Source organism: Stegostoma tigrinum, chromosome 6 (genome assembly GCF_030684315.1).
Source record: "Stegostoma tigrinum isolate sSteTig4 chromosome 6, sSteTig4.hap1, whole genome shotgun sequence".
Lineage (NCBI taxonomy): Eukaryota > Metazoa > Chordata > Chondrichthyes > Orectolobiformes > Stegostomatidae > Stegostoma > Stegostoma tigrinum.
This window is the reverse complement of record NC_081359.1, coordinates 83,637,956-83,651,757: the sequence shown is the minus strand read 5'-3', so window position 1 is coordinate 83,651,757 and position 13,802 is coordinate 83,637,956. Positions and strand designations below refer to the sequence as shown.

At 44.7% G+C, this 13,802-nt stretch overlaps 1 protein-coding gene across 1 annotated transcript in view; it reads right to left on the bottom strand.

The window, feature by feature from the left end:
• The window catches only part of nbeaa (neurobeachin a), an 828,675-nt gene that overhangs the window by 741,706 nt on the left and 73,167 nt on the right, over window positions 1-13,802 (bottom strand). The window contains exons 4-5 of the mRNA XM_059646713.1: window positions 2,681-2,781; window positions 313-408 (exon numbers count right to left, since the gene is read on the bottom strand). Coding sequence (XP_059502696.1) covers window positions 313-408; window positions 2,681-2,781 — 197 coding nt within the window. The remainder of the gene's footprint in view (window positions 1-312; window positions 409-2,680; window positions 2,782-13,802) is intronic.

Genomic DNA, 13,802 nt, shown 5'->3' with positions numbered 1-13,802 from the left:
ATTCTTCCCTAACTGGCTTTAAAAGAATTTTCCAAGTTTCAATTACATGACTTCTCATTCTTCCAAACTCCAGAGAATAATAGTCAAGAGTCCTCAAAGGGCAAGCTCATTAGCTTATGAATTAGTCTAGTGAACACCTGCTGTACTTAACAGAAAGTACAAACTTCCTTAGCTAAGCAATATTCCAGGTGCGGTCTAACCAAAGTTTCACTTAATTGAAGCAAGACTTCTTCACCGGGCTTTTTAGAATTCTTAAAGATGTTTATATACAAGGTTAAATAGAGGATTAAACAACATCTCCAATAATCTTACTGCTGCACTCCGTCCAGGAAAGTTGAAGAAGGTATCTGGGCCTTGCCTCTGTGGCATCTGATTTAGAATTGATAGTAATTTAACTGCATGTCTTGGCTGTGAAAAGATTAGGAAAAAAGCCTTCAATCCAGTTGCATAGGATAGATATGAATTCAAGATTAGATTTTATCATTGCAATTTAGTTGGCACATTTATCTAAATAAAAACATTGGTCACATCAGAACATGGAGACAAAGTTCATACACCAAAAATCAACTGCTACATGCTCTAACAGCAAGTGACAGAATGAGAGAATTGGAGGCATCTCAGAGTATTAAAGGTTTGACGGAGATTACCGAGATTGAAAGGGGCAAGACAGTTGAGAGCTTTTAAACCAGAGATGAGAATTTTAAGATAGACGTGTGTTTGATCTGGAACTGATGCATGTCAGCAAGCAGGGGTGATGTGTGAACAGGACGTCATAGAACCAAGGACATCAAGTTTTTAGAAGGTAGCACGCGGAAGGCAAGCCCGTAAGTATTTGTAACAGTTGTGTCTAGTGGTAACAATGACATGAATAAGAGTTTCAGAATCAAAATGAGTTTAAGCTGGACAGAGTCAGGCAGTGTTATAGTGGCAGAAATTGGCAGTCTTAGTAAAGACACAAATTTGTCATCAGAAGCTCAAAGTAGCTATAAACACCAAAGACGCAGGCTGCCTAACCAAATAATTACCACAGACTGGGATACAGTTAGTTATCAGGGAAAAGAGCTTGTAAAGGGGGCTGATGATAATGGGCTCAGCGTTCCCAACTTCTAACTGAACTAAATTTCATCCAGAAATAAGAAAGTTCCAAGGATAGATGTCAAGCGACACACCAGAGGTGACTGTACAGGAGTAAGATGATAAGCAACTGTGCTTATGCTTCCGGTTATAATTAAATAAATAAGAATAGAAGCACGTGAGAGCAGTCCCACATAGCTGATCTACAGTAGAGATACACAGGACGTTGACAGCGTAGTCAACCATTTCAAAGATGGCAGAAAGATATAGGAGAAAGAGGAATTAGAGTGGCTCACTAGTTAGCTCTGCTACCTCACAGGTGCTCCGGTTTTCTCCCATAGTCCGAAGATGTGAAGGTTTGGTGGATTGGCCATGCTAAATTGCCCATAGTGTCCTGGCATGTGCAAGCTAGGTGGATTAGCCACAGGAAATGTACAGGGATAGAACAGGGGTGGGATGCTGCCGTTCAGAGGTTTGATTTGGACTTGATGGACCAGATGGCCTGCTTCCACACTGTAGGGATTGTATGCTGCTATGATTCAAAGAAGGACAGCTTGCCTTTATCACAGGCAAGCAGGATATCATGCACTACCTTAGACAAAACTAATTTTGGTACTCTAGGAGAGCAGAAACTTAAGTGGAAGGCGTCTAACTTGGGGTCTGGGAAAGATGGGCATTGCTGGGCTTACTTGATCATACTCCTGCTTCAGTCAGATCTTCAATTCAAGACCCACTCCAAGGCTTGAATGCAACAATGCAGGCTGATACCTCAGTACAGTAGTATTGGAGGACCCCCTTATGGATGAGTCATTAATCTAGATCTCTCTCTCTCCAGTGCCCTCCCTACACAAACCCACATCCTAATCTTTCAGGTGGAAGTAATACATACTGCAATTTTATTTCGAAGAGGAGCAGTGGATTAATCCCAGATGTCTTTGCTCAATATTTATTTCACAATCATCATACAAACAGGTTATTTTGGCATTATTACATTACTGTCTGTTCTGCACGAATTGACTGCCATTTCCGGCAGTGGCTATACTTCAGGAAGTAATTAACTAGCAATACAGAGATCATGAAAGATGCTGTATAAATCAAAGTCTTTGTTTTTTATCATTTTAGATTTGGTAGGCAACAACTCAATCAAGGCTCTGAAGAAAAGATGGCATTTTGCAAACTTATTTTCCTGAAGGGTGGTAACAGTGAATTTGAAAGTGAAAGGGATAATATACAATGTGGGAGAATCAAGGTAACTACCATGGGCAATCACAAAGTGAAGTAGCATGGTCAATAGTGTAATAAGAATGTGATTTTGGGAGCGGCATCTGGGTCTTTAGAACAAGATTTGTTTAGACAGACATGATGTAAGATAGGAGATAAACAAGAGAATGCAGTAAGGCTAGACTGGGGTTTCATGGGGGTTGTTGGGAAGAGCTTTGATTAATAGTAAACCTAGAGCTTACTGAACATGGTAACTAAATCAGGTGATATCAACAGTAGTAACATTGAAATTCTTGAGTTCCTTGCACTTTTTGTAGGATTATTGTTACACACAACTGCAAAAAAAACTTGGTCTCACTACATCAACATTGAACCTGGAGCTTACCCAAAATCCATTTTCTCCACGCAGCATGCTGAAAAGCAGCTTGAGTTCCTTGACAGTAATGCTATAGCTTGCTAAAACGCCCAACATATCAACCAACAAATCTGCAAAGAAATATTTCACACCGTAAGTATGGACGTTGTATATTGATACATATTCTGTTCTAGCATGTGAAAAACATAAACCAGAAAGCAACTTGAGAAATTAAATCAGCGTTGATGGGAAGTACAATTGTCCGGTAGCTATAAAAAAAAATTGACAAGGTTCTGTCAATTACTAATGCTTACCCGCTGAACAGGTTCAACCCCATTTATTCCAGATTCACCGCAAATGGCTTTAATATTTGGTATTCTGCTATTCTTCTGCAACTTACATTAATGAATTAAAAAAAAACAAAATTTATCAACCAATTTCATTTAAATGTTGATCTGAAATAAAGTTTTAAGCTGTTTTATGACTCACTGCTACATCAATCGTAAACATATCAATCCACATAGGTTTACACTTCACAAAATATGATCACTTGAAATCTTTGTACTGGAGACTAATAAAGAAAATTTAAAGGAAAATATTATTTACATTGAAAGACCACCTACATGAATTTTTTATATTATCACATTAAAAATACTAAACCCACAAATAGGGCGGCACAGTAGTTAACACTGCTGCCTCACAGCGCCAGGGGCCCAGGTTCAATTCCAGCCTTGGGCAACGGTCTGTGCGGAGTTTGCACATTCTCCCCGTGTCTGCGTGGGTTTCCTCCAGGTGCCCCGGTTTCCTCCCACAAACCAAAAATGTGCAGGCCAGGTGGATTGGCCATGCTAAATTGCCCGTAGTGTTCAGGGGTGTGTGGGTTATAAGGGGGTGGGTCTGGGTGGGATGCATCAAGGGGCGGCATGGACTTGTTGGGCCGAAGGAAAATTCCACACTGTAGGGAATCTAATCTAAATCTACAGATTGCAGGCACTGAGATCAACTTCAAAATCTGGCTTAGAATGATTCAAGCAGTTAACATTAACTTTCACTACTGGTTCTGTTTGATGCTATACACACAACATATTTTGTGGTGTATACATACTTTGCACAAAGTGTGATACATATAGAGATGCAAGAATTAGAGAGAATAATTTGGTTTCGGACTTTGCTTCATTAACAAGTGCTAAAGTTAATTCATTTTGTTGCAGTTACAGCTGTCCTACAGTTAAAATGAAATTGCAAGAGTTTGTTCCACTGTGTCAATCTTCTTGGGACAGTTAGAATTGGCAAGCTATTGCACTCAAGGGAAGGAAACCACAGTGCAAAACAATTCTATTTTTGCTTTCTGTGATCAATACCAACTGCAGATATAACTGGGCCATGAGGTGAAATCCAGCCTGCCAAAATTCTTATTGCTGTATGAGAGCATTAGAGAATTTTGATTCAAAACATGCTATGGCAGGCAATGTGTCTTAAACTCTACATTTTTGTCAAATAATAGTATTGAGAAAAATAAATATCATTGCTCTGATAATATATATTGTTAGGTATAATTTTATTTTAATTTGGGATGACATTTTGGCAAAACACCAGAACTGCTAAATTGAAAAAAAGCAGTGAGAAGACTCACTTTGCACATTTGTAGATACTGATTTGAACTAAATGCCAGTCAATCAATCCAACGTTTCTGGGTAAGGCTCTACAAATTACTCCAAGATAACAAAGTGTGGAGCTGGATGAACACAGCAGGCCATGCAGCATCTTAGGAGCACAAAAGCTAACGTTTCAGTTCCCATTATCTCCCTCAACAAATTACTCCATTGTCTCTTGGGTCATCTTTAAGTGATTTCGACCCAAAGCCACAGTGAACATGGAAAGTTCTATCCATTCAGAGTGGCTTAACCACAAAAATGAAAGTAATGTTATTCCTATTAATATATAAGACAATGCATATTCTTGTTGTCAAACTCAAATTTGCATGAGAAAAGCACATCATTCAATAAAGAGACTGAAGAAAAATGCCATTGTTAAGGAAATGCATCACAACTCCACAAAAGAACAACTTCAGGCAACTAATAGAACTGCACTCATATCCATCAAATTGTGCAATAACAACTGCTTGTAAATGAACAAATAGACACGAAGTAAAATGCAAGATGACAACACATTACATGGCAGTTAAAGTAAGAACAGGTTCAATTCATTTTAAAATATAAGCAAACCTCTGATATCACCAGCTATGAATCAAGTATACGTATTTCCATAACAACGGCACCAGTTAGGGCATAAAATGCACACTGTTATGTAGTACAAAATTGGATCAAACTACCAATAAAATGCCCTAATTATCCTAAATATTTGAAGTACCACCATATTATCAAATTAACTAGTTTAAAGATCATTAGCTACCACAATATGCTAATTCTATCTGTTTCTGTCCATTAACTAATCCTCATTCCATGCTAATATATTATTGCAATCCCACAATAACCTCATGAGGCATCTTATCAATTTTTGAAAATCCAATACACTGTATCTACTAGTTTTCCTTTCTCTATTGTACTAGTTATGTCTCTAAAATACTCTCGGAAGATTTGTCGGAAGATTTGTTAAACATTTGAGAGTGGCACAGTGATGAGCACTGCTGCCTCACCATGCCAGGGACCTGGGTTTGATTCCAGCCATGGGTGACTGCCTGTGCGGAGTCTGCATGTTCACCCGCGTCTGCGTGGGTTTCTTCTGGTGCTCCTGCTTGCTCCCACCATCCAAAGATGTGCAGGTTAGCTGGATTGGTTATGCTAAATATTGTCCCACAGCATCCAAGGATGCACAGGTTGGGTGGGCTGGCCACGATAAAAACCAAACTCAAGATTATGGGTAATGGGAACTGCAGATGCTGGAGATTCCAAGATAATAAAATGTGAGGCTGGATGAACACAGCAGGCCAAGCAGCATCTCAGGAGCACAAAAGCTGACGTTTTGGGCCTAGACCCTTCATCAGAGAGGGGGATGGGGGGAGGGAACTGGAATAAATAGGGAGAGAGGGGGAGGCGGACCGAAGATGGAGAGTAAAGAAGATAGGTGGAGAGGGTGTAGGTGGGGAGGTAGGGAGGGGATAGGTCAGTCCAGGGAAGACGGACAGGTCACGGAGGTGGGATGAGGTTAGTAGGTAGCTGGGGGTGCGGCTTGGGGTGGGAGGAAGGGATGGGTGAGAGGAAGAACCGGTTAGGGAGGCAGAGACAGGTTGGACTGGTTTTGGGATGCAGTGGGTGGGGGGGAAGAGCTGGGCTGGTTGTGTGGTGCAGTGGGGGGAGGGGATGAACTGGGCTGGTTTGGGGATGCAGTAGGGGAAGGGGAGATTTTGAAACTGGTGAAGTCCACATTGATACCATATGGCTGCAGGGTTCCCAGGCGGAATAGGAGTTGCTGTTCCTGCAACCTTCGGGTGGCATCATTGTGGCACTGCAGGAGGCCCATGATGGACATGTCATCAAGAGAATGGGAGGGGGAGTGGAAATGGTTTGCGACTGGGAGGTGCAGTTGTTTGTTGCGAACTGAGCGGAGGTGTTCTGCAAAGCGGTCCCCAAGCCTCCGCTTGGTTTCCCCAATGTAGAGGAAGCCGCACCGGGTACAGTGGATGCAGTATACCACATTGGCAGATGTGCAGGTGAACCTCTGCTTAAGGTGGAATGTCATCTTGGGGCCTGGGATGGGGGTGAGGGAGGAGGTGTGGGGACAAGTGTAGCATTTCCTGCGGTTGCAGGGGAAGGTGCCGGGTGTGGTGGGGTTGGAGGGCAGTGTGGAGCGAACAAGGGAGTCACGGAGAGAGTGGTCTCTCCGGAAAGCAGACAGGGGAGGGGATGGAAAAATGTCTTGGGTGGTGGGGTCGGATTGTAAATGACGGAAGTGTCGGAGGATAATGCGTTGTATCCGGAGGTTGGTAGGGTGGTGTGTGAGAACGAGGGGGATCCTCTTGGGGCGGTTGTGGTGGGGGCGGGGTGTGAGGGATGTGTCGCGGGAAATGCGGGAGACGCGGTCAAGGGCGTTCTCAATCACCGTGGGGGGAAAGTTGCGGTCCTGAAAGAACTTGGACATCTGGGATGTGCGGGAGTGGAATGTCTTATCATGGGAGCAGATGCGGCGGAGGCGGAGGAATTGGGAATAGGGGATGGAATTTTTGCAGGAGGGTGGGTGGGAGGAGGTGTATTCTAGGTAGCTGTGGGAGTCGGTGGGCTTGAAATGGACATCAGTTACAAGCTGGTTGCCTGAGATGGAGACTGAGAGGTCCAGGAAGGTGAGGGATGTGCTGGAGATGGCCCAGGTGAACTGAAGGTTGGGGTGGAAGGTGTTGGTGAAGTGGATGAACTGTTCGAGCTCCTCTGGGGAGCAAGAGGCGGCGCCGATACAGTCATCAATGTACCGGAGGAAGAGGTGGTGTCCACCACCCCCAGGCCTCCTACCCTCCCTCGACCTCTTCATCTCCAACTGCCGTCGAGACATCAACCGCCTCAACCTCTCCACCCCTCTCACCCACTCCAACCTCTCCCCCGCAGAACGGGCAGCCCTCCGCTCCCTCCGCTCCAACCCCAACCTCACCATCAAACCCGCAGACAAGGGTGGCGCAGTGGTAGTATGGCGCACTGACCTCTACATCGCCGAGGCCAGACGCCAACTCTCCGACACCACCTCCTACCGCCTCCTCGATCATGACCCCACACCCGAGCACCAAACCATCATCTCCAACACCATTCATGACCTCATCACCTCAGGGGACCTCCCACCCACAGCCTCCAACCTCATTGTTCCCCAACCCCGCACGGCCCGTTTCTATCTCCTTCCCAAAATCCACAAACCTGCCTGCCCTGGTCGACCCATCGTCTCAGCCTGCTCCTGCCCCACCGAACTCATCTCCACCTATCTGGACTCCATTTTCTCCCCTTTGGTCCAGGAACTCCCCACCTATGTCCGTGACACCACCCACGCCCTCCACCTCCTCCAGGACTTCCAATTCCCTGGCCCCCAACACCTCATATTCACCATGGACGTCCAGTCCCTGTACACCTGCATTCCGCATGGAGATGGCCTCAAGGCCCTCCGCTTCTTCCTGTCCCGCAGGCCCGACCAGGCCCCCTCCACCGACACTCTCATCCGCCTAGCTGAACTCGTCCTCACACTCAACAACTTCTCTTTTGACTCCTCCCACTTCCTACAGACTAAGGGGGTGGCCATGGGCACCCGCATTGGGCCCCAGCTATGCCTGCCTCTTTGTAGGTTACGTGGAACAGTCCCTCTTCCGCAACTACACAGGCCCCAAACCCCACCTCTTCCTCCGGTACATTGATGACTGTATCGGCGCCGCCTCTTGCTCCCCAGAGGAGCTCGAACAGTTCATCCACTTCACCAACACCTTCCACCCCAACCTTCAGTTCACCTGGGCCATCTCCAGCACATCCCTCACCTTCCTGGACCTCTCAGTCTCCATCTCAGGCAACCAGCTTGTAACTGATGTCCATTTCAAGCCCACCGATTCCCACAGCTACCTAGAATACACCTCCTGCAAAAATTCCATCCCCTATTCCCAATTCCTCCGCCTCCGCCGCATCTGCTCCCACGATAAGACATTCCACTCCCGCACATCCCAGATGTCCAAGTTCTTTCAGGACCGCAACTTTCCCCCCACGGTGATTGAGAACGCCCTTGACCGCGTCTCCCGCATTTCCCGCGACACATCCCTCACACCCCGCCCCCACCACAACCGCCCCAAGAGGATCCCCCTCGTTCTCACACACCACCCTACCAACCTCCGGATACAACGCATTATCCTCCGACACTTCCCCCGTCATTTACAATCCGACCCCACCACCCAAGACATTTTTCCATCCCCTCCCCTGTCTGCTTTCCGGAGAGACCACTCTCTCCGTGACTCCCTTGTTCGCTCCACACTGCCCTCCAACCCCACCACACCCGGCACCTTCCCCTGCAACCGCAGGAAATGCTACACTTGTCCCCACACCTCCTCCCTCACCCCCATCCCAGGCCCCAAGATGACATTCCACATTAAGCAGAGGTTCACCTGCACATCTGCCAATGTGGTATACTGCATCCACTGTACCCGGTGCGGCTTCCTCTACATTGGGGAAACCAAGCGGAGGCTTGGGGACCGCTTTGCAGAACACCTCCGCTCAGTTCGCAACAAACAACTGCACCTCCCAGTCGCAAACCATTTCCACTCCCCCTCCCATTCTCTTGATGACATGTCCATCATGGGCCTCCTGCACTGCCACAATGATGCCACCCGAAGGTTGCAGGAACAGCAACTCATATTCCGCCTGGGAACCCTGCAGCCATATGGTATCAATGTGGACTTCACCAGTTTCAAAATCTCCCCTTCCCCTACTGCATCCCCAAACCAGCCCAGTTCATCCCCTCCCCCCACTGCACCACACAACCAGCCCAGCTCTTCCCCCCCACCCACTGCATCCCAAAACCAGTCCAACCTGTCTCTGCCTCCCTAACCGGTTCTTCCTCTCACCCATCCCTTCCTCCCACCCCAAGCCGCACCCCCAGCTACCTACTAACCTCATCCCACCTCCGTGACCTGTCCGTCTTCCCTGGACTGACCTATCCCCTCCCTACCTCCCCACCTACACCCTCTCCACCTATCTTCTTTACTCTCCATCTTCGGTCCGCCTCCCCCTCTCTCCCTATTTATTCCAGTTCCCTCCCCCCATCCCCCTCTCTGATGAAGGGTCTAGGCCCGAAACGTCAGCTTTTGTGCTCCTGAGATGCTGCCTGGCCTGCTGTGTTCATCCAGCCTCACATTTTATTATCAAGATTATGGGGATGTGGTGAGATTGTGGCTCTATTGGGATGTTTTTCAGAAGGTCATTAGGCAAAGCGACCTCTTTCTGCACTTCAGGATTCAATGGCATAATTTCCCTTTCATAAATCCTTAACAAATAAATGCTGACTCTGTCATATTATTTAAGTACCCTAATAATAGACTCTAACAGATTAATTACCACTGATATTGGTCTAAATGGCCTATAATCTCTAATTAACTCTGTCCCTTCTTTCCTTAGGAAATGTTCCTGAATCTAAGGAATTCTGAAAGATCAAAACCAATGCATCCATACAGCTACCGCTTTCCAGAGCTACCAACTCTGATTTTGAGTGCGCTATGCACTGGCTATAACAGTTTACCCAAACACAATTTAAATATCCTGCACCCTCAATACCTTTTTTAATTGGTCTCATCTCAGTTCGTATTTGAGTAGTTGAAATTCTGTGCCACTGACCTTTAACACAGGTCCAAAACAGTTATCAGTGTTACAAATAACATACGCTGTGACCATAACAAAGGTAAACTATGTTTGCTAATCCTTTCTGACCTTTCTGTAGCCTTCAATGAGGTTAGCCATACCATCCAACTCCTGTGCTTCAGCATTGTAGTTCAGCGGGTGCAGCTGATCTCTTAGCTACCACTTTTTCCACCTGTGCAGCAACTGCTGATTCCTTTCCTGTGTTAACCCTTTTCACATGCCTTTGTTACCACTTCCCTTGACAATTCCACATGCTCCAGGCTGATCTCTCACATTCAACTGCAGGATTGAAGTCACAGGTTTATTAATGAAGTAGGCCACTTTTCATTTGGCTGTGCTGATTCCGAGCATTTTGACTGAATGCCAAGCTACCTCCTTTTCCACAACCCTATTAACATTGTTTCTATTTAAGTAATCATCTGATACCTTCTTGAATGCTTCAGTTTGACCTGCCTCCACCAAACTTCCAGGCAACTCATTCCAAAAGCAGACCACTGTGTAAAAAAGATTTTTCTTGCGTCACACTTGCTTCTTCTGCAAAACTATGCCTCAGGTTCTCGTTTCTGAAGAAGGGTCCCAACCCGAAACGTCAAGCTTTCCTCCCCCTTTGACGCTGCTTGGCCTGCTGCGTTCATCCAGCGTCACACCGTGTTACCCCCGGTTCTCAAACATTTTTTAAGTGGGAACAGTTATTCACCGCCTACTCTATCCAGACCCCTTCTTTCAAATCTTCACTCTGCCTTTGCCTCTCTAAGAAAGACAGCCTTAACTTCTATCTATCTTCATAACTGGACCTTCTCATTGCTGGAACCAACCTTGTTAATTCTTCAGCACTCTCTCTAATGCATTTATGTCCTTCATAAATTGCAACACCCAGAACTGTACATAATATTTTGGCTAAGTTTAATTAATGTCCCATAAAGTCTAGCATGACATCCCTGCTCTGTACTCCACACCAACATTAAGGTAGCCTTCAATACAGTACACTCTACTTGTCCTATCATTTTAATGACCACTGTACACGCAAGTCTCTCTGCTCCAGAAATACCTTTTAGAATGGTACCATTGGTTTTATACTGTCTCTTGATGTACCAAAGTATATTATGTCATACTTCCCCACTTTCAGCATTATCTACTATCTTTCTTCCCATTTTGTCAATGTATTGGTGAAATTCTACACTGTCATCCTTGCAGTTTACAACTGCCCTAAGTTTTGTTTCATCTGTAAACACAATCCGTGTCTGCATTGGTTTTCATTTGGTGCCCTGGGATCCAAGATGTGCAGGTTAGGTGCACTGGCCATGCTAATTTCCGCATTGTGTCCAGAGATGTGCAGTCAAGGTGGATTAGCCTTGGTAAATGTGTAATTACAGGGATAGGGTGAGTGGGTGGTTTGGGGTGGATGCACTTCAGTGTGTTGGTGCAGACTATATGTGTGAATGGTCTCTTTCTGCACTGTAGTGATTCTATGACTCTATGTGGGGTTAAGTATAAAAACACTATGAAGAAAACCACATAACCCAGGTCAAAAGTAAGGTCGTTTCAGAGCTAGTAGGAACTGCAGATGCTGGAGAATCTGAGATAACAAGGTGTAGAGCTGGATGAAGACAGCAGGCCAAGCAGCATCAGAGGAGCAGGAGGCTGACATTTCAACGCATCCCCACCTCCCCAATCTGTCCTTCCTCCCACCTATCCCCTCTTCCCACCTCAAGCCCCACCCCATCTCCAACCTACTAACCTCATCCTGTCCTCTTGACCTGTCTGTCCTCCCTGGACTGACCTATCTCCTCCCTACCTCCCCACCTACACTCACCTTTACTGGCTCCATCCCTGCCTCTTTGACTGGTCTGTCTGCTCTCCACCTATCTTCTCCTCTATCCATCTTCTATCCGCCTCCCCCTCTCTCCCTATTTATTTCAGACCTCCCTTCCCCTCCCCATTTCTGAAGAAGGGTCTAGGCCCGAAACATCAGCCTTCCTGCTCCTCTGATGCTGCTTGGCCTGCTGTGTTCATCCAGCTCTATAGCTTGTTATCTCAAAAGTAAGGCCAACATTTCATGGTCACTCTTATGGCTCAGGCTAATATAAACTTAGGATGACACATTTCCCTGTTTTGTCTGAAAACTTTACAGTCACAAACGAGGTACCATTGAGCAATTTGAAGCCCTACTTGAAGTTGTGCTTTAGTAATAACTGTTATATATTTTTCCCTGTATCATCTGTTGATTTGCCTTAATCACTGGAAATCTTGCATTGAAATATATACCATGAAGCACTGACAAAATCCACTATTCTCTTTTGCCATTTTTTGTTTCCTTTGTTTTCCATTTGTCTACTAATTTTGTGCCAATTTCCAGCTATGCTGAATAAAATATTTAAGTATAAAGAGACATGATTAGACACAGAACATAGAACATAGAAAAATACAGCACAGAACAGGCTCTTCGGCCCTCGATGTTGCGCCGACCTGTGAACTAATCTAAGCGCATCCCCCTACACTATCCCATCATCATCCATTTGAAGTCTTGAGGTCTTTAAATAATAAAAGACACAGATTTGGTCTGTGGAAATAGATTGAATGAGTGTTTAGATGATAGAGGACAAAGATACAAAATTGTAAGTTACGTATGCATTGTGTAAAGCTGCATAATATATTTCTTTTCAGAATTGTGACCTATGTGACACGTTGCTAGTTCACAGGGTGACTGAATTTGCCGAAGACATTCAATAAGATGTCAGATGAACTTCTGACTGAGGCCAATACACTATATATAGGTGAGAAATTGATAAATGTAATTCTGAAACCTGGCTGATTGGGAAATTCTTCTTTGATCCTCAGTGGCAGAGCTTTCTTTCAGTGCTAAATTAGTTCTGTGTGCATATTCCTTGGATTTCAGCATAGGAGCCAAATGAATGATATGGTAAGTAAGATGTGTAGGACTCAAATTGTATATATTTCAAGAAGATAACATGAAAGGAGTCTTTTTCTATCCTTCATTCCTGTATGTATCATTTTGTCTTCTTATGTGGAAAGTGTAATTTAAGAAGCATGAAGAAATAGTGGAAAAACTAGAAAACAAGTAAAAGGCGGAGGTAGGAATAAGGGCTAAAGACAGACAATTAATTAATTATGATTGATAAAAACTTATAAAAAAGTGTAAAAACTTTTCATACTGAAGAATTAAGACTATAAATTGTTGTGCTAACTGCTTTTCGGCGATTTTGGCAGACTTAAATCAAATGTGCCTCCCAACATATCCTTGTAAAATGAAGTTAGTAGTTTCTGAACCCAAGATTCAAAGCAGCAGGTAAACATTGTTAACATACGAAATAGGTGAAGAAGTATAGGCCATTTGATTCTAGCCTTCTCTACTATTCAATTTCATGGTTGATCTGTTTGTCTATTGAACTCTACATTCTTATCAACCCCAATAACTCACATCTAACAAGAGCCTATCTACCTCCATCTTAAATATATTTAATGACTCCACTCTCCACCGCCTTCTGAGGCAGTGTGTACCAAAATCTCACAACACTCAGAAAAATGCACCCCAACTTCAAAACAGTGCCACACAGTCATTAACTCAGTCACGACCAGTTAGGATCTTATATACTTCAATTAGGTCACCCACCAATCTTGTCAACTTCAGTGGAAACAAGCCTAGCCTGTCTAGCCTATCCTCATAAGACAACCTTCTCATTCTAGGTATTAATCTAGTAAGCCTCCTCAGACTCCATATCCAAGACAGTTACATCCTTCCTTAACGATGCATACAGTATTCAAAATGTAGTCACAACAATGCCTTGTTGTAATAAAAGAGTGTATCA